The sequence below is a fragment of the Nycticebus coucang genome, chromosome 6, assembly GCF_027406575.1.
Source record: "Nycticebus coucang isolate mNycCou1 chromosome 6, mNycCou1.pri, whole genome shotgun sequence".
In the NCBI taxonomy this organism is placed as follows: Eukaryota; Metazoa; Chordata; class Mammalia; order Primates; family Lorisidae; genus Nycticebus; species Nycticebus coucang.
In genome coordinates, this window is record NC_069785.1 from 6,840,015 (window position 1) to 6,859,381 (window position 19,367).

Consider the following 19,367-nt stretch of genomic DNA (forward strand, 5'->3'; position numbering starts at 1 on the left):
GGCCCGGGCCTGCCAAACAACAATGACAACTACAACCAAAAAATAGCCGGGCATTGTGGTGGGCGCCTGTAGTCCCAGCTACTTGGGAGGCTGAGGCAAGAGAGTCGCTTAAGCCCAAGAGTTGGAGGTTGCTGTGAGCTGTGACACCACAGCACTCTACAGGGCGACATAGTGAGACTCTGTCTCACAAATGAAAAAAAAAAAGACTCTCTAGAGGGACAAAAATGAAAAAAGATCCCTGTGGTATGTGGAAGTGAGACTGCCGAGTGTGTGGTCTGCACCAGAAATGTGCTCTCATTTGACAGTGGTTAGTCATGACTAGTCACGACCTGAAGAGCACCTCTCTTCCCACTATCTCCCCACTGCCAGTCAGGGTGGCAGCTGTGTGGGGTCAGGACCTATAGGAGGGGACCCCAGTCTCTGGTCCTGCTCAAAGCTTAGGATGACCTTGGGCTGGCTCTAGAGCCCCCTGAAAGCTGGTCCACTTCACCAGCATCATTATGTCCCCGTTTGTCACCGACTGCCTAGATGACTTTTTGCTGAGGAAAGAGTGTGCTCTGAGGCAAACAGCTAGCAGCAAAGGAGCAGCCTCACAGGAAGGGCAGCCTCACAGAGGGAGCAGCCTCACAGAGGGAGCAGCCTCACAGGAGGGGCAGCTTCACAGAGGGAGCAGCCTCACAGGAGGGGCAGCTTCACAGAGGGAGCAGCCTCACAGGAGGGGCAGCTTCACAGAGGGAGCAGCCTCACAGGAGGGGCAGCCTCACAGAGGGAGCAGCTTCACAGGAGGAGCAGCCTCACAGAGGGAGCAGCCTCACAGGAGGGGCAGCCTCACAGAGGGAGCAGCCTCACAGGAGGGGCAGCTTCACAGAGGGAGCAGCTTCACAGGAGGGGCAGCTTCACAGAGGGAGCAGCCTCACAGGAGGGGCAGCCTCACAGGAGAGGCAGCCTCACAGGAGGAGCAGCCTCACAGAGGGAGCAGCCTCACAGGAGGGGCAGCCTCACAGAGGGAGCAGCCTCACAGAGGGAGCAGCCTCACAGGAGGGGCAGCCTCACAGGAGGGGCAGCCTCACAGAGGGAGCAGCCTCACAAGAGGGGCAGCCTCACAGGAGGGGCAGCCTCACAGAGGGAGCAGCCTCACAGGAGGGGCAGCCTCACAGAGGAGCATCCTCACAGGGGGGCAGCCTCACAGAGGGAGCAGCCTCACAGAGGGAGCAGCTCACAGGAGGGGCAGCCTCACAGGAGGGGCAGCCTCACAGAGGGAGCAGCCTCACAGAGGGAGCAGCCTCACAGAGGGAGCAGCCTCACAGGAGGGGCAGCCTCACAGAAGGGGCAGCCTCACAGAGGGAGCAGCTCACAGGAGGGGCAGCCTCACAGGAGGGGCAGCCTCACCGAGGGAGCAGCTCACAGGAGGGGCAGCCTCACAGAGGGAGCAGCCTCACAGGAGGGACAGCCTCACAGAGGAAGCAGCCTCACAGGAGGGACAGCCTCACAGAGGAAGCAGCTCACAGAGGGAGCAGCCTCACAGGAGGAGCAGCCTCACAGAGGGAGCAGCCTCACAGGAAGGGCAGCCTCACAGAGGGAGCAGCCTCACAGGAGGGGCAGCCTCACAGGAGGGGCAGCCTCACAGAGGGAGCAGCCTCACAGGAGGAGCAGCCTCACAGGAGGAGCAGCCTCACAGAGGGAGCAGCCTCACAGGAAGGGCAGCCTCGCAGGGGAAGAAACCTCATGAGGAGGAGGAGCCTCACAGGAAGGAGGAGCCTCTCAGAAAGGGAGCCACACAGGAGGAACAGCTCACAGGTGGAGAAGCCTCATAGCCTTGCAGGAGGGGCAGCCTCCATGTGAGGACAGGAAAGCCAGGTGGAGGACAGCAGCTCAGAACAGAGGAGGTGAGGGCGGATTTAAACACAGCCCCGGCACCAAGGGGCACCAGAGGCAAGGCCCTTTGCATGGCCTCCCCTCAAGGGGAGCAGCAGCCAGAAATCCTGCTGGGCCAGTTGCTGTCCTGGTGACGGGCATGTTCAGTAGGGAGTGGGCCTGCGTGGTCCTATTACCCAAAGCACTTATTAAGTACTTACCAGGGTGTGCTCTGTTCCAGAGCCATGTTCCACCGCGTGCTAGCACCTCCCTAGCGTTAGAACCTAACTAGAGCTTTCATAATGTTTAAAGCCTTCTGTTTCCCCATTATTAGTTGAAGAAATGTTTCCCAACTCAATACAAACCTGAGACATCTTTCAGAATTTAGTCCCGCCGTTGCTAATGGCGGCATCTCTGGGTCCCTTCTCTTCAAGTCCTTCAAGTGGCTCAGTTGAGACGTATTGGGAACACATCTATGCGTTGTTTTTGCCGTGTTCAGAGTTCTCAGTCATGGAGCATGAGAGGTTACACTCGCGACTCGCCTGTCTGTGGGGATCACACTATTGACATAAACGAGTGAGGCAGGCTGATCACAGGACGACAGGGGCAGGTGGACACTGCAGCCTCAGCCTCCTCTCAGGGGGAGGCCTCTGCTCAGCTCCAAGCCCAGGGTGCTACATTTTCAGGGTCTTTTTTTTTTGAAAAATCCAGAAATCAGAATTTTGTGTAAAATCTCCTGGTGTTTTTCCTACAACTTTTTATTTTGGAAAAAAAAATCAAAATATATAGACATGGAAAGAGAAGTACAACGAATACCTGCATGTCCTTAGCTCTGTCCATTCATCGGCGGTTACACTGTCTCTGGGCCTCTTTTCCATCTCTTTCTCTCACTTGCACACCCACTTTTAGGCTGAGCCATCTCCCTAAATATTTAGCATACATCTCCTAGAACAAAGACATTCTTCTACATAAACCACATTTATGATTTCCACACTCACGAAATTTATCATCTCAATACCATAATCTTATATATGGTCTATGTTCCAATTGCTCATATTGTCCCAATAATATGATAACATATTAACGATATAAGAATATACAGTTATGTAGAAACTATATTTTATATATAACCATATATTTAAACAATGACATAATATAATTAACAGTTACTTTTCAAAAATCCAAGATGTGATCAGTGACTATACATTGCATTTAGTTGCCATGACTCTAGTCTCTTTTAATCTGAACATTTTTATTCTTCTTTATTTGTTTTACACCTTTCATGATATTGGCATTTTTGAAAAGTTCAGGCCAATTGTTTTGCAGAATGTGCCTCCATTCGGGGGTGTCCAGCCTGCAGCCTGCAGACTGCACGCTAATGATTTGAGGACTATTTAGGTTATCTGTGGTACTGAATATCTCAAAAAGTATGCACAGATCTGATTTTTTGCTCATCAGCTTATGTTAGTGTTGTGTATTTATTGTGGGGCGCAAGGTAACTTTTATTCCTCCCATGTGTGGCAGCAAAGAAAAAAGGTTGGACAGCCCTGACTGGCTGTTTGCCAGTGATTTGCTACAGTTTAGATGTTTTTTTCAGTAAGAATGCTGCATGAGTAAGGCTGTGTCCATCGCACCAGTTTCCATCAGGAAGTGCATGATGTCATTTTGTCCTGTAATTGGTGCTGTTGGTTTTAATCTTTTACTTGAGATGGGTCTGCTGTATTTCTCAATTGTATAAAAACATTTCCCCTTTATAATTCATAAGTTATCTGTGGGGTGATATTTTGAAACTTTGTTACTACCTTGTTCCTCTGCAACTTTCACTCAATGATTTTTATTGTTGTTTTTAGAAACAGGGTCTTGCTATTTTGTTCAGACTGACCTTAAACTCCTGGTCTTAAGTGACCCTCTCACTCCAGCCTCCTAAGTAGCTGGGACTACAGGCATGTGTTTTAATACCTATTGATGATACTTGGCACCATCATTTTTTTAGTAAACAAGGGTTTTCCTTTACCCTACAACCATCCACACATACTTTTTAGTATCACTGTGGGTTCATTTTTTTTTTTTTGAGACAGAGTCTCACTATGTTGCCCTTGGTAGAGTGCTATGGCATAACAGCTCACAGCAACCTCACACTGTTGGGCTTCATCAATTCTCTTGCCTCACCATCCCAAGTAACTGGGACTACAGGCGCTCACCTCAATGCCCGGCTACTTTTTTTTTTTTTTTTTGCAGTTGTCATCGTTATTAGCAGCCCTGGGCCAGGTTCAAACCTGGCAGCCCCAGTGTTTGTGGCCAGCGCCCTAACCACTGAGCCACAGGTGCCAAGCCTCATTATTCTTCTTGATTCTGAAATTGTCATGCTTTTGGCCATTTGGTGCTCCTTTGATCCAGCTGCTGTGTCGTGACCGATGTCCATCATTCTTTGAGCATTTATTTAATGTGTGACATAACAAAATGTCTCAGATTTATCCTGGCCCAGCCCTGGAATCAACCATTTCTCCAGGGACTCCAGGTTCCTTTTAGTGAGAATGAAATCTCCTGACTTTACAAAGTTGACAAGTAATTTTTAAAAATGTTAAACACTATTCAGGCCAAATAAAACACACTGCAATTAATATTTGGCTTACAGGCTGCCAGTTGTAGGCATTTGGATCATGCAGCGTCCACCGTACGTGGATGTTCTCAAGGCAGACTAGCCAGGTCTGGCCCACTGATGCTCCTTACTCATGTGCAGAGAGATGCTGGGAGTTTGCACAGACTGGTTGTCAGTAGCACAAAGACAAAACAGAGCATTCCCTTGCCCACAATGATAGAAACCAAACAAAGTCTCCCTCTTTGTTCAACAAGTGGAGACCTGTTTAATTTCATTTTTACAAGATAATCTGCTAACTGCAAATAGTAACAGACTGTTTGTTTATCAGAAGATTTTTTTTTTTTGGCTTAGCTCGTGATGTGTTGATCTAGAAAGATTGTATTCCTGCGTGAACGAACTCCTAAGTGATAAAGCTGCCACACAAATACTTTATGAACAAAAGAAGCAAAACCCAACAAGTTGGCTTGTTACCTTCTTAAGGATCCCCAGCTTGTAAGCAGATTAAGCAGCTAGTGACATCTGTCAGCGTCCAGTGCTCCTGCGCACACCCTGCCACGCACCCACACCCTAGAAAATAAAACACTGCAGAGCAGAAAGGGCAGAGTAAGTGACTTTACAACTCACATTGATAAAAATATAATTATACCATTGGGGTTTTTGCCCCCTAATTTATTTTTATTTCCAATCAGTAAAATTTCTAGGTGACAGCCTACATTATTACTTATAGTTATTATAAAACATCTAAACCACACTAGAATGTAGAAATTTTTTTTTTCTTTTTTTTTTTATTGTTGGGGATTCATTGAGGGTACAATAAGCCAGTTACACTGATTGCAATTGCTAGGTAAAGTCCCTCTTGCAATCATGTCCTGCCCCCATAAAGTGTGACACACACTAAGGCCCCACCCCACTCCCTCCCTCTCTCTTTCTGCTTCCCCCCCCCATAACCTTAATTGTCATTAATTGTCCTCATATCAAGATTGAGTACATAGGATTCATGCTTCTCCATTCTTGTGATGCTTTACTGCAATCCCATTACTGGGCATCTACCCAGTAGAATGTAGAAATTTTTATATGGAATGAATGGAAAATTTTTTTGATGGACCAGGCATATGTCTTGCACTTAAAATTTTTCAAATGTCTTAATTGGCTGTTTTATTTGGCAGGATTGATGGTTTAGGCTACAAATTTCCTTTCAACAAGCATATTTTCTTGCTAATTATTAACTTTCCTTATTGCTCATTAACTTGAAAAGTACTCTGGTAAAAATGCTGTTGGGTAAAATCACCCAGGTGAAAATCTTTCTATCCCATCTATGTTTTTGTTGTAATAAGGAAGGGTAAGAATTTCTAAACTAATGCTATCAACCACACACAAAAGCAAACAAATAAGTCACTGTATCCACTTCAATATGTTACTGCATTAATTTTAGGGCAGTATTATTTTCCATTTGATCACGATCGTACTACGATTTCTTTCATAGTACTTTTTGTGTGTTTTATTAGTCAATAAAACCTCCACTGTGTGCATTGCTGGCCTATGCTAGGTCTTCAGAGGAATCAGGTGAGATTGTAGCCCAGGCCTCTGGCCAGAGGACCAACCTGGCATATTCTGTTCCCTTCATGTGGTCTCCAGAGAACCTCAAGTAAACTCCAGGCCCCCAACCTCCCCAGCCAGTGATCCCAGCTTTTTCAATACTCCTCCGCTCTGCATTGCCACCCCGCAAACAAGACCTTGACCAGGTGACCACCTCGAGGTTCTTGGCATTTGGAGGAAATATGGGATCAAAGCCACTTCTCTTTACCAAAGGACTGTTATAGAACGTCGCGCCACAGCACCAGGAGAGCTAAGGGGCATTTTCCTCTAGGCTGGGGATAGTGTTAAGTAATCAACATCTTATTTTTTTCATAATGAAAATAACTTTGTTATCTCCCAAAGAAGAACTATTAACTAGCTCTCTGAACCAACTTTAAAATATTTATCTTGGTTTTATACTACAGTGAAGGGATTTATATGCATATCATTTAAAAACATTTGTATGATAAAGCTATATATGCTATGTAAAAAACCCCACATAAATGAAAAACTTGAACTTTCGGAATAACGCAAGGTGAAAAGCAAGTGCCTTGCCACTTCACTCCCCATTGCTTGCTTGCATATTGTTCTGAAGAGTTCTGTGCTTGTACAAGAAAATGTTACCTTTAAAAACCAAGTAGAGGGTGGCGTCTGTGGCTCAGTGGGTAGGGCGCTGGCCCCATATACTGAGGGTCGCGGGTTCAACCCAGCCCCAGCCAAACTGCAACAACAAAAAAAATAGAAAAATTTGGTTTTATAAAAACAAAATAGAAATGCTATCCTACCACACACAGGGTTCTGTCTTTCTCCTCTACACTTAACAGTGTGTTCAGGACATCTTTCCAATCCACACATGGAGATGCACTTTGTTCTTCCTGACAGCGATGAATTTACTCATTTGAGTGTACTGTGAAGTCCTCTGGCTCATTTAATTATCTGCTAACAGACATTCAGATTCTTTTAGTGGCCAACCGGGCACGCACAAAGCTTTGTGCATTTGTGAGACTGTTGGGGCTGAGAGGATGGTGAGAGACCGATCCTGCTTTCTCTGTGGGTTCCAAGACCCATGGGTTCCAGACCCCAGAGACACAGCACCTTGCAGTAGCTGCTGGTTCAGCATTTACAATGAATATAGATTTCACCCTTCCACTAGGCTGGCTGGTGTAGGTGGTGAAGTAGACGTTACATAGACCCCATGGATCCTTGGCCATGTGCTAATTGTCAGGCCTCCTTCTCTGTGAGATGCACCCTTTGGTCTGATGCCGTATGGACTCCCAGGCCAGTAGAGCAGGCGCCTCTGAGCCCTTGGATTGTGGTGAACACAAGAAAGGCAAAACTCATCCCTCGTTAGTAATTAGTCCAGTGAGGACAGTGTGTACCCCATCCACAGAGTGAATTATCCATTATCCACCCATCAGGGCTCAGCGTCAGGTTTTTCTGCTGGCTGGTCAGGTGCTCAGCTTTGCAGACAAGACACGGGTGCTCCTGAGCCGCACATAACCATCATCCCTGCAGCTGTGGCCACTCTGTCATGGGTTGATTGCACAAGCACCGTGGTGGCCGAGGACAGGGCAGCCGTATATCTACCAGAAAAGACGTCCTCACCCCTGGTTGCCTGGTGCCTCCTCTGCAGTAGTGCTCTTTGGTGGGCATTACTAGGAGGCCCAAAGATTCTCAAGCTCCATTCCCACTGCCACAAACATGGTTTGTCCTCTTCCTCACAAGATCTTTAATCTTGTTCCTTCCAGATTCTTAACCAGCTAACAGGTGCCTAGCCACGACCCACAGGCTCATGCACCTCTCAGGCGTTTCCTTCCTCCACACAGAGTGAACTGTGGAGTGCACAGTGGGAAGTTCTGCTCACAGGGCAGATTCCTGTCACCGTCGTCTCTCACGGCCTCTGCAATCAGCAGTATAGTATGGTGGCAGTCCATTTTCAACTGGTGCTGATGTAGTGAGCAGATCTGTCTGTGAGCCAGGCTGGAGGTTTTGCTCCCCCGCTACCTGGGAAGTCTCTGTGAGCCACGCACATAAGCTGAAGGCCAGGTGACAGTGAAACAGTATAGATGACATGGATAACAGGCCACCTCTAGTTGTAGCTTGCTTGTTCCCTTCAGACCTTTTTGAGCCTGATCCTGAATGTAGTCTCCATGGAGTGGCGGATGGTGGCTCTCTGTTATCCAGATCATGACAGGCGCTCGGGGTTGCCTGATCATTGATGTCCCACAGCCAGGCGTTCGCTCCTCTAGTGCCCAGTGACGTGCCAGGAGCTGGACACCTCTAGCACGGTCGGGTATGCTGAGGCACGTGGCCTACGTAGCAGGGCAGCTTTGGCCTGCTGCAGAGTTCTCTCTTGTTCTGGCTCCTTCTCTTTGTTGGCAACCTTCCAAATCTCGTGGTAAATTAAACAGAGCGGTATTCTCTATATACGCTGCCTTCAACATCCAAGGACAGCCACCAAGAGCAGTGCCACGTTTTTGGTGGTGGGGAATAGAAGGTGCAACAAATTCCCCTTTACTTAAGGGGATGTCTCAGCATGCCCCAGGTCCCTGGCCTCCTGGAGCATCCCCCGCATGCCCCTTCCTCAGAGGGCTTTCTCCCACCCTCTGGCCACACCTGTCTTACATGGGCATCAGAGTACTTCTGTCTCCGCTCACCAGGATGCCCAGTTAGCATGACATCACCAGTGCAGTGGTGTGCCATGGTATTCTGTGGAATATCAAGACAGCCAAGTCCCTGTCAGCTACACTGTGACAAAGAGCAAGAGCATTAACCTCGGCTTTAGGCAGGACAGCGAATGTGACTGCTGTCCGAACCACAAAGGCGACCTGCACTGACTGCTACCGAACACATTTGATAAAGAACACATTCACCAGGTCAACAGTGGCCTGTCCAGTGCCGGCTCTGTGTATGTCTATTCCAGGAAGGACACTACATCTGGCCCAGCAGCTACAAAGGAAGCTATTGAGTTTATGGTAGTCACCAGGGGAACGGGGTGGGATGTATCCTTTAAGTCTTTTGTTGTGGTACTAATCTCTGCAACTTTCTGTTGGAATGTGGTTTTGCTTCTGATTTACTATTCTGAGCAGGATTATGTTGGGGAAGGGGAGGGGCTTCTATTTGGCCATTTCTGCCATGGTGGCCCTCACACCATAGGTCTTGGAACCAATGTGAAGGTTTACCAGTTGCTAAGTGTGTCTACCCCAACTTTGCACTTGGGAGTAGAGGAAATAATCTCAAGGGTGGATTCATGGGCCTGTTAAATTCCCTGCAAGCCAGTGCTTTAACCCGAGGCCATGATAGCATTTGGGGCCACCAGACATCAGTGCCAGCTCAGACCTCGGAGCCACAACCCTTGAGGTTCTAGGTATTTCTCTTCCTGCAGTTACTCTGGTGGGTGGTCACGGGTCCCGTTGGGAAACATTTGAGGGCTGCTTGTGGTGGCACTGTAGGAGCCTAGCGCAGGGCACAACTCACTTGGCAACACTTCGATCTAGAAACTGACCTGGATCTAGAAACTGGGGGAGGAACTTCATTGTTCCCTCCTGGCTGCTGACTCCAATCTTCACTTGCTAGCTCTCAGTTTCCCCCTGTGATAACACGTCAAGCGGTGCCCTGGCTGGCGCCCTTCCATCTCACTTGTAGCAACTCCATGGTGAAATCCTACCTGTGTAGCTTCCCCTTATGGCAATTATGTGCACCCTGTCAGGACCTGCTCTCTGGCACCCTGGGTCTTGTCACTTCCATTGGAACCAGGGAGCTTAGTGCCATGGTGGCGCCTCCAGCCTACTGAGGACAGCTCGGTGAGCTCAGAGATGCCCAGGACTTCCTTACTGCTGTAGCGCAGAGTATTCTCTGGGCCTCCCTGGGAAAACATCCTTAGGGATGGGTTCTGAGGTCCCACGGGACATGTCCCTTCTGAGGTTCTGCCTCCCTGAGGGCCCAGACCCCTTCCTCAGTATTCTGCCAAGGCAGTGCTGGCCTGGCTGCCATACTTGGGGAGGCTGAGGCAGGTGGATTGCTTGAGCGCAGGAGTTCAAGACCAGCCTGAGCAAGAACGAGACCCCGTGTCTCCGAAAAAATAGAAAAAGTAGCTGGGCATTGTGGAATGTGCCTGTAGTCTCAGCTACTCGGGAGGCTGAGGCAAGGGGATGGCTTGAGCCCAAGAGTTTGAGGTTGCTGTGAGCTGTGATGGCTCCATTCCACTTTACTGATGGCAGAAGAGTAAACTCTGCCTCAAAAAAAAAAAAAAAGAAAAGAAAAGTCCAGCCATCAAAGAGCTATGCTAGCAACACATTTAGGAATGTCACCAGGTGTCTTTGTCAGGATTTAAGTCCTAGGTCAGGGACTGCCCTCCCTTATCAGTGAATTCCGCCCTACCCAGCCTTCCATTGCTATTTCCCCCCCCAGGGACAAGGAAAGACTTTACTAGAAGGAAAAAGGAAAACAGAGACTGACCTGGTGTCAGCTCCTTCTATGGGTATTTTACTGCTGCCACGGAGCAGCACACTCAGGGTCCAGAGCAGGAGCTGTGCGGCCTACTCAGGCTCTGCGACCTCGTTCTAGGTAGGGGTCTGCGGGCAGGGAAGGACGTGGGGGTGGAAACTGAGCCGTAACACCTGCCGCAGGTGAGGGGTGTCCCGGGTCTCCGTGTTAGAGGAAGCAGTTCCACGGTACAGCACAGCTGCTTCTCCCAGCCCAGAGGAATGTCAGGGACATTTCAGAGTTTTGAGATTCTCAGGCTCTTCCCACCAGTCGCCCCGGTCTCAGGTCTGTCTCTGAGTCCTTCTCTTTCCTCCCCATAGCCCTGACTTGGCACAGAGGCTGCTGAGGCCGTGTTGTCCCTCAGCAGCTCTGCAGCTCCCCAAGCAAGGTCCTGAGACTGACTTTCAGCACCGTCCCGCTGCATCTGCAGAAGACAAATGTCTTTCAGTGTCACCAGGGAGGCCTCTGACCTCCAGGACTGACCTGGGGCTAACTGGGACTTGTCATTTTCTCTTTTGTCAGCAATTTAAAGGTGCTCACAAGAGCTGGCTTCTTCCGTAATCTCCATAGTTATCCTGGCCAGTCCCACTCAGGGCCCGGTGACAGTGACAGTCCTGGTCATTGTGTTCCTGCAGCTCCCAGGACTCTTCCTGCCCCGCTTGACACCAGCAGTGGGGTCCTTGTTGCGCTCTGACTAGTGACTAATCCAGTTCCAGAGTCCACTCTGAAGATCTACTAGCTGAGGCCACTTCTGGAACCAACCGTCCACCTTGCAGGAAGTAAAGTGTGACATGAGGGCCTGTGTGTGTGTAGTTGTTTTGGGAAGTGATACCCTAGAGTAGGAGCGGGGCCGGGGGGGCGGAAAAGCCAGTGCAAGAGAGGATAGGGACTCAAGCACCCTGTCATGTCCCCTAACTATCAAAGTCACCCCCATGGAGCGTTAACTCCTGCACCTGAAGGAGTTAGCGTCCCTGAAGCCCTGGGGCCAAGGCGAGCATCTGTCAGGCCACACAGCACACAGCTGGCTGCTGCAGCAGTGGGTAAATAATCCATGGGCTGCGAGGATGGGGAGCAGGACACAGGGGGCAGAAGCACCCACCTCTCTGCCCTGCCGCCCTGCAGACATTTCAGGCAGCGTCCAGAAGAGCCTGGGAATGGACGTTCCTGCTGCCTGTAACATTCCCCCAGAAACCCTCACAGCTCTCACCTTCTTCAGAACTTTTGTCTTTGGTCACCTTCCCGTGAGGTTTTTCTCTCTTTTAAATTGCACCCTCCACCACACAATTTGGCACCACTTAGTTTCTTTCTTGCCATGGCAGAATGGATATCTGGCTTGAGCACGTATACTCTCCTAGACAGCAGAGCTTTTGGTCAGCTTCGTTAGGTATGGTGAGCTCAGATCTTAGAACAACACCCGGCAGGGAGCCGGTAGAGCTCAGGTTAAACTCAACCAAAACAATAAAAAGGGGTCTTTTTTTAATGTCTGAGAAAATTCTTAGCAGTGTGAGTGAGATAGTGAGATTTTATGTTCAAAACAGAACATAAAATGGAGACGGAAATAAAATAGTGGTGCCAAAGGTGGGAATTTAGTACATGAGAAATTAAATCTGAGTCCTGGGCTCCCGGACAGAGTCTGACTGAAGGGCAGTGTAATGGCCTGCGAAGGACCCCTGAGACCTTCCAGATTGGGCCAGTACAAAACAAAATGCTGAGAAATGAGGTCACGGCCGAGGCTCTGCCCTCACATACTCATCAGTAAGAAGGAGTAATAATTTAACGAGCCCCGAATGACATTTTTGCCCTATATACATGGTGATTTAGTCTGTTCTGTCTATTGAGATTACTAGTTGTGTTGTAAACACGTAGGGTGAGCCTGTAAATAGTCCATGCTGCTTGTTCTGCTTATCAAATTCCTTCATATGTCATCCGAAAAGTCTGTTCGGTATCGCAGTAGAAACTTTCAAACCCTGATGAATGCAAACTTTCACAGTCTGGGCCTATGAGCCACCCCTCCAGGCTACCAGTTGCAAACAGGCTCAGGAGCAGAGACAGCCGGTGACCTGGCAGTGAATGTGGAGAGAGAGGAGTGGGCGGATGAGATGCCCAATCCACGGAGTCCAGCTCCTGGTCTTGTCACTACTTCCAGCAATGTGATGTGACCCCAACCTGGGGAAGCCTGCCGGTGTCTCCCGGTGCCCTCCTTATGTGACTGCTCAGCAGCATTTGACCACTTCCCCCGTCCAGGGTATCCCGTGGCGTCCTGCTCATCTTGGGGGACCTTCTGCCCTTCTGCTCTTTCTTCCTCTGCCCTCCTCCTCCCCCAGCACACATCCGCGTGTTGGGGCTCTTTGGCCCTCTCCCACCTCACTCTGGCTCTTCCTGGGCAATCTCTTTTGTCTCTCTGCGGCTCCACATACGTACACGTGGACTCCCTGGCTTTATCTTCAGCTCATGCTCCAGCCGATAACGGCTCCACTTGGGTATCTCAGAGCCCCACCAATTCAACAAGCCCAAACTTGTAATCTCTCCCTCCCAAAGCTGGCTCCTCCTCTCAGGACCGGCACCACCATCTGCACCCTGATGTCATTCTCATCATCTCCCTCCTCCCTCCCCCCAGACCGTTCCCACCATCTCCCCTGCCTTTCCCCTGCTCCCAGCCCCGGCATCCCTCAGCTCTCAACCGGCTGATCACTGGGCTCCTCTCCTCCAGGTCTGCTTCTTCCAAGCCATTCGATATCCTGCGGCCACAGTGAGCTTTTAAAACCCCAACGGTGTGGAAGTGCATCTTGCTGAAAGCCCCTCTGGTGGTTTCCCACTGCACTTAGGAAAAAGTGCGAACTGCTCAGCACAGTCCACAAGGCCGCGTAGGACCTGCCTTGGGACTGGCTGGCTGGCCTTGGTTCCCTGAGCTTGACTTGAAGCCACATTGTCTTTCAGTTCCTTAAGTTGTCTCCTGGCTCTAGGCCAGTCACCCTGCCTGAAAAGCCTACCGTCTGTCCCTGCGCCAGCACCCCTCCTCCTGGTGGTCAGACCTTACTCACCCTCCATGTCTCAGCTTGAGGTCTCCTCCTCAGGGCCAGCTTCTCCAAGTCGGCCTCATCTCTTGCACATAGAGGCCTTATTCATGGCACTTTGGGGTTTAATGGCTGAATCCTCTGTGTCATTCTCCAATGTGTCTCTAGTGCGCAGAACAGTGTGGGGGGGGCTCTCTAGGGATCTGTGGATACACGACGCTGCCAGGGGCGGGCCTGCTGCAGGTGTCTGCTGGAACATCTTCAGGTCACCTGGCCCCCTGGGAACCTAGAGAGTTCATAATCTATTTTAAAGTATTTTTCTTTTAATATTTCTAGCCTCTAATTAGGACTTAGTTTTAGTGACTGGGCTTTCTAAATTAAAAGTGTTCTGAAAACAGGTTGAGATGCAAGTTACCAGTTATTTGCAAATATCTGTATGTTATCTCATGGAGAAAGATAGGAGAGGGTGGCTTAAAAATCACAGAACACCTTCCCGCATTGCTGGAGGCATTGTTAAGCCCTGGAAGGAAGCAATTTAGCAATGTACATCGCCAGCCTTATACTGTGTATATGCTGCTAGAAGGTGGCCATAATACGGGAAAAGGTACTCTCATACTCCCGGCAGAGGGGCAAGTATGTGTGATCCTTTTGGAAACCAATCCAGCCATAACCCTTTAGAGCCATGAGGCTATTTCTGGGTCTCCAGATGGTGCCCCCCTAACTTCAGCTCATTCTCACTTAATGAGCCATTAACTTAATGGCCACTTTCTCAAGGGACACTCCTTTACCCTTGAATCAGGTACCCTTTTCCTGGATTTTTGTAACATTTATCATATCTATAATTACTTGTCCAATGCCCGTCTCCTCTCCCAGATTCGAAGCTTCATGTGGGTCTCTACAAAAGTTTTGAGCCAGTCTTGTTATGTTATGGTTATTTATTTCACTTCCAAGAAACACAGTCGACAGCCTCATTCATGCATGTTTCAGCTTGCGCGGCTTATCAGCATTGTGCTGGGGGGCTTCATTTGTTGCCATCCGCGTGGATTTTATAGTTCTGGATTTTTGTGTATCATGAAACTTTGGTAATGACCCATGCACTTGTTTTCTTTGTCTCTGTATCCTTTGGGCTAGCACAGTGCCTTATACACCTTTAGATACAGAAGAAACCGTTGAATAAAATGGATAGCAAGAAGTCATCCTAAATAAAGATAGTTTTAACTCACAGGTAGCAATATCAATGTTACTAACTTTTACATAGAGGTTCGTATTTACCAGACACTGTCATACGTGCCTTGTGTGTAATTGTCACTGTAGCCCGTGCGCTTCCTACTCTTGCAGATGATGTATTCAAAGTTGAGGTCAACCAGTTATAATAAGTTGTCACCAAAGCCTTATTTATCATAGCCAAAAATTAGAAAGAACTTGTATGTTATTTGCATAGAATGCTGTGCAGTCCTTAGAGTCTAAGTGTTTTTTGTTTTTTTTTTTTACAAATAGGATTCTTTATTTGTCATTATTAAAAGCCTGCATTTGAGACAGATTCTTGGACTGGTGGTTCACATCCATCAGCTCATTCAGCTTTAGTCCCTGTCTTGTCCTCAGGAGCTTTTCCAGAACTACGACTTTCACCATGAAGCCCCATGAGTCTTCCCAATTCAAACTTGGGTTTCTTCAGCATTTTTACTTCTCTAGGAAAGACATCATGGAGAGGATAAATAGATTGGTGTGCCCTTGCTATGTCTTTTCCAATGCTGTCTGGAATCAATTCATGGACCACTTCTTCCAAGTCATTCATCTGCACCTCTCTGGTCTTGATTTCCATCATTTTCTTCTGGATTTGGTGAACCTGTTGGTGCTGGACATGAGAGGTCTTCTGCATCTCATTGTTGTGCTTTTTAGTAAAACCAACACAGCACAGATGAAGCAAATAATTATGGGTAGTCTTAACATCATGAGCATCAAGTTGGTCTGCCATTTTTTAACCATAGAACATATTTTGTCACGGGTAAGATCCACGCCGTGGAAGTCAGTCAGGCAATTTTTTCCCTGAACGTCTCCAGTAATCAGCTTGAATTTTCTAAATGCAACTTCATCATTCTGCAGATCAGCAAGACTCACTTTAAACACACGACCTTTGAGGCCATTGGATGCAATTTTGGTTCCTTGAGTCCTGGTGACTAGTGTTTTCCCAATATTTCTTATATTGAACAAAGCAAGTGCCTTCACATCACACCAATCTTCCTTAGAAAATGGGTCAACACTTTCTTCTTGGCTCCCTTTTTGCTGCCGCCTTTCTTTCTTTCTTTCCTTCCTTCCTTCCTTTCTTTTTTTTTTTGCAATTTTTGGCCAGGACTGGGTTTGAACCCGCCACCTCCAGCATATGGGGCCGGCGCCCTACTCCTTGAGCCACAGGCGCTGCACCTTTGCCACCTTTCACAAGGTGCTTGTTCTTGCCGATAGCCATGGTGGTGCTCAGCGAGCCAAAGGCTAGACTCTAGGTTTTTAAAAAAGTGTCTAGGAACATGGCAAAGTGGATGTAATATTTATTCTTCCTGGCCAGCCCCACACATACTGCTGCGACAACACCCTTCACCAGCCATGATGCGACCCCAAAGTCTTGTACTGAAAGAGCTACTTTGGTTGTGTCAGGACGGGACAGAGGCTAGACAGAGAAAGTGACATCTGGAGGCAGAGAATTCAGAGACAGGAAATAGTAAATAAGCCCTGAAATAGAGCACGCTCCACCCGTGTGAGGACACAGCAGCAAGGCACCATCTTGGACGCAGAGAGCAGCTCCCACCAGACACCAGCACTGGCATCTTGATCTGGGACTTCCCCGGCTGCAGCACTGTAAGAGAGAAATTTCTGTTCTTTATAAACTATACAGCCTAAGGTATTTCATAAGAGCAGCACATGGGTGGCGCCTGTAGCTCAAGCGGCTAAGGCGCCAGCCACATACACCAGGGCTGGCGGGTTTGAATCCAGCCTGGGCCTGCCAAACAATGACAACTACAACCAAAAAATAGCCGGGCCTTGTGGCGGGTGCCTGCAGTCCCAGCTACTCGGGAGGCTGAGGCAAGAGAATCGCTTAAGCCCAGGAGTTGGAGGTTGCTGTGAGCTGAGACACCACTGCACTCTATCCAGGGCGATAGGTTGAGGCTCTGGCTAAAAAAAAAAAAAAGCAGCGCAAATGCTAAGACATGGGTTTGAAAGTATCTTAGATGTTTTGTCCTGTTCATCAAGTATAGTGTCTGGAGCAGGAATTTTGTATCTTAAGCATACAGAGAAAATAACCGTGTTCTTTAGTATCTCCCTTGAGGGCTGCTCTTATTCTCCTTTCCCATGCAGATGTGATATAGCATGCATGTCAAGGGCTTCACTTTTTCTCCTTCTAAGTTTTATCACTTATGGAATACCTGCGTGTCTGTGATTAGTATCTCTGGCTACCCATTGAATCACAAGGAGGATTTGGGGGAGAAACCAAAAAACACAACAGAGGCCTAACTCCCTCCTCTTGTGACAAAAATGGTTGAAAGCAGGGTCTTGAAGATATATGTGGACACCCATGCTCACAGCAGCCTGGTTGGCAATAGCCAAAAGGTGGATGCAACACAAGTATTCGTAGCTCAACAGAAGAATGGATCGTCAAAATGTGGTAGATACACATGATGGAATATCATTCAGCCTTAAAAAAGAAGGAAATTCTGACATATCCCACCCCCCGGATGAACCTGGAGAACATTATGTTAAGTGAAATAAGGCAGTCCCAGCAGACAGGTACTGTATCATCTCACCTGCATGATCATCGCTAAAACTGGGGTGGTGGTTGCCAGGCACTTGGGGGAGTGGAAAATGGAAAGTCATTGTGTAATGGGGACAGAGTTTCAGTTTTGCAAGTGAATAGAGTTCTGGAGATGATGGTGGTAAAGCTTTCACATCACTGAGAATGTACTTAATACCGCTGAACCGCACACTTAAAAATGGCTAAGATGGCAAATTTTGTGTTATGTATATTTTACCACAATTTTAAACATTGAGGAAAAATTAATATGATAAAGCAATACTTGATTGCGAACGTCTTATGGAAATGTATCGATGACACTATCAAAGAATATTTGGAAAAAGACAGGCAACGTAGCAACTGTTAAAATCATACAACAATAAAGAAAACAGACGCTGGTGGTGACCTATTAGTTCTGTGGGAAAAGGATGAGCCCTGCAGACACGGAATCCACAATGAAGGGGTTTGCTGTGAATTTTTTGTCTTCCTTAATGTAAGTCTTACTTTCCGAGCTTTAGTTTTTCTGATAGGATTATGTATAGGAGGCGCCAGGAAGCTGAGTACCAGATTTATCTTTGCCAAAGCTAATACTCACTCCTGTGCCTTTTTTCCCCTAGACACATATTTTCAGGCACATCAGATCGGAGAGGATTCTTTGTTTTGTGTCTTAAAATGTTTCATCAGCCTAGGAAACGTGATTTGCTCATACAATTACAAATACTTACAGAATGCCTGTTATGCACAAGGTCGGGTGCTGGAGGTACAACATAATTCTGAATGAACCAGAGAACACGGATCTGACGCCATGGTCCTTGTATTCTGTTAAATTTATTTATGGTCCCTGTGTGTGTCTATTGACACCAGAGGACATTAGACAATGAAATGAATAATAATTACTAAGTAAAGATTACCTATCAATACTTAGTAATTCTTAGTCATACTTGGAAGCAGTTGGGGAGATGGAGGGAGATTCCCTAGGAAGGGACATTTGATCTGCGTCTTGACAGCGAGTTCACGTTCACGTTCACTTAGCACTCTCTGGCCCTTCTCATTCTCCTTTCTTTCCAGCCTTCTCAGACCCCTCTTGGCCTTCACCAACCAGCTGGGCTAGAATGATTTTTCACTTACAAGCTTGTGAGGAGAGAGAAGACAGCTTCCCTCAATTGAAGGAATCAGACTCCTAAAGGCGGCAGCTGTCTTTGTATTAAATCAAACTTAGAGCAAGCTGGTTTTCAGGGCTCAGATATGAGCCACTTGCTTTGTGTGTTTTCAGCGACTCAAGCACCCCAACCTGGTCACCCTCCTGGAGGTCTTCAGGAGGAAGCGGAGGCTCCACCTGGTGTTTGAATATTGTGACCGTACAGTTCTCCACGAATTGGACAGATACCAACAAGGGTGAGTGGTTTGACTCTTAACAAACAAAACAAAAACACGCCAGGATTTGTGAGGGAAAGTCTTTTTAAAACTAAGCAAGAATACTCTGCTGCTGGGGTTGATGGCAAAAAAAAACTACTAAAATATTGTGAAAGATCATAAATAGTCATTTTCACAAAGAAACCAGCAACCGCTTTATCATCTGAGCTTGATTGCTTTGGTAGATTATCTCCGCACAGAAGCCATCTAGTCTCTTAGAAAGGAACGGAAGGACGTCAGTTACTCTGCCTGGCCAGGGAAGCACCCAGGCTCCGAGACTGGAGGAAAGAGTCCAAAGGCAGTGGCTGGTAGGATATTTAAGGCTAAAACAAACATGGAATTTCACCTGAAGCAGTCTGGGATCCAGTCTGCTGTGTTTATAGAGACTTCTTTAGTTAGGAATGGTGACAAAAACCCAACTAAAGCAAGTGTAAATGAAAAAGGACTGTGTTAGTGGCTGTAGCTGGGGAGGACGGGGTGACTCTGGGGCTGATCTGATCACACTCTCTTTCTCTCATGCACCTTTGTATGTATTAGAAGGAGGCTTGGTGACAGGCAGAGCAGTTGTCTGAAAAAGAAAAAAGAACAGGAGGATGCCTTCCCCAGTTGAGGCTGGCTCCTGGCCAGGGTGAGCAGAATGCAGGCT

The 19,367-nt window shown here is 47.8% G+C and overlaps 1 protein-coding gene across 5 annotated transcripts in view; it reads left to right on the top strand.

Annotated features, from left to right (window-relative positions):
• Positions 1–19,367, top strand: part of CDKL1 (cyclin dependent kinase like 1) — a 61,787-nt gene that overhangs the window by 12,483 nt on the left and 29,937 nt on the right. For all 5 annotated transcript variants that reach the window (XM_053596083.1, XM_053596082.1, XM_053596086.1 and 2 more), the window contains one exon: positions 18,582–18,703. In XM_053596083.1, the coding sequence (XP_053452058.1) occupies positions 18,582–18,703 (122 nt within the window). The remainder of the gene's footprint in view (positions 1–18,581; positions 18,704–19,367) is intronic.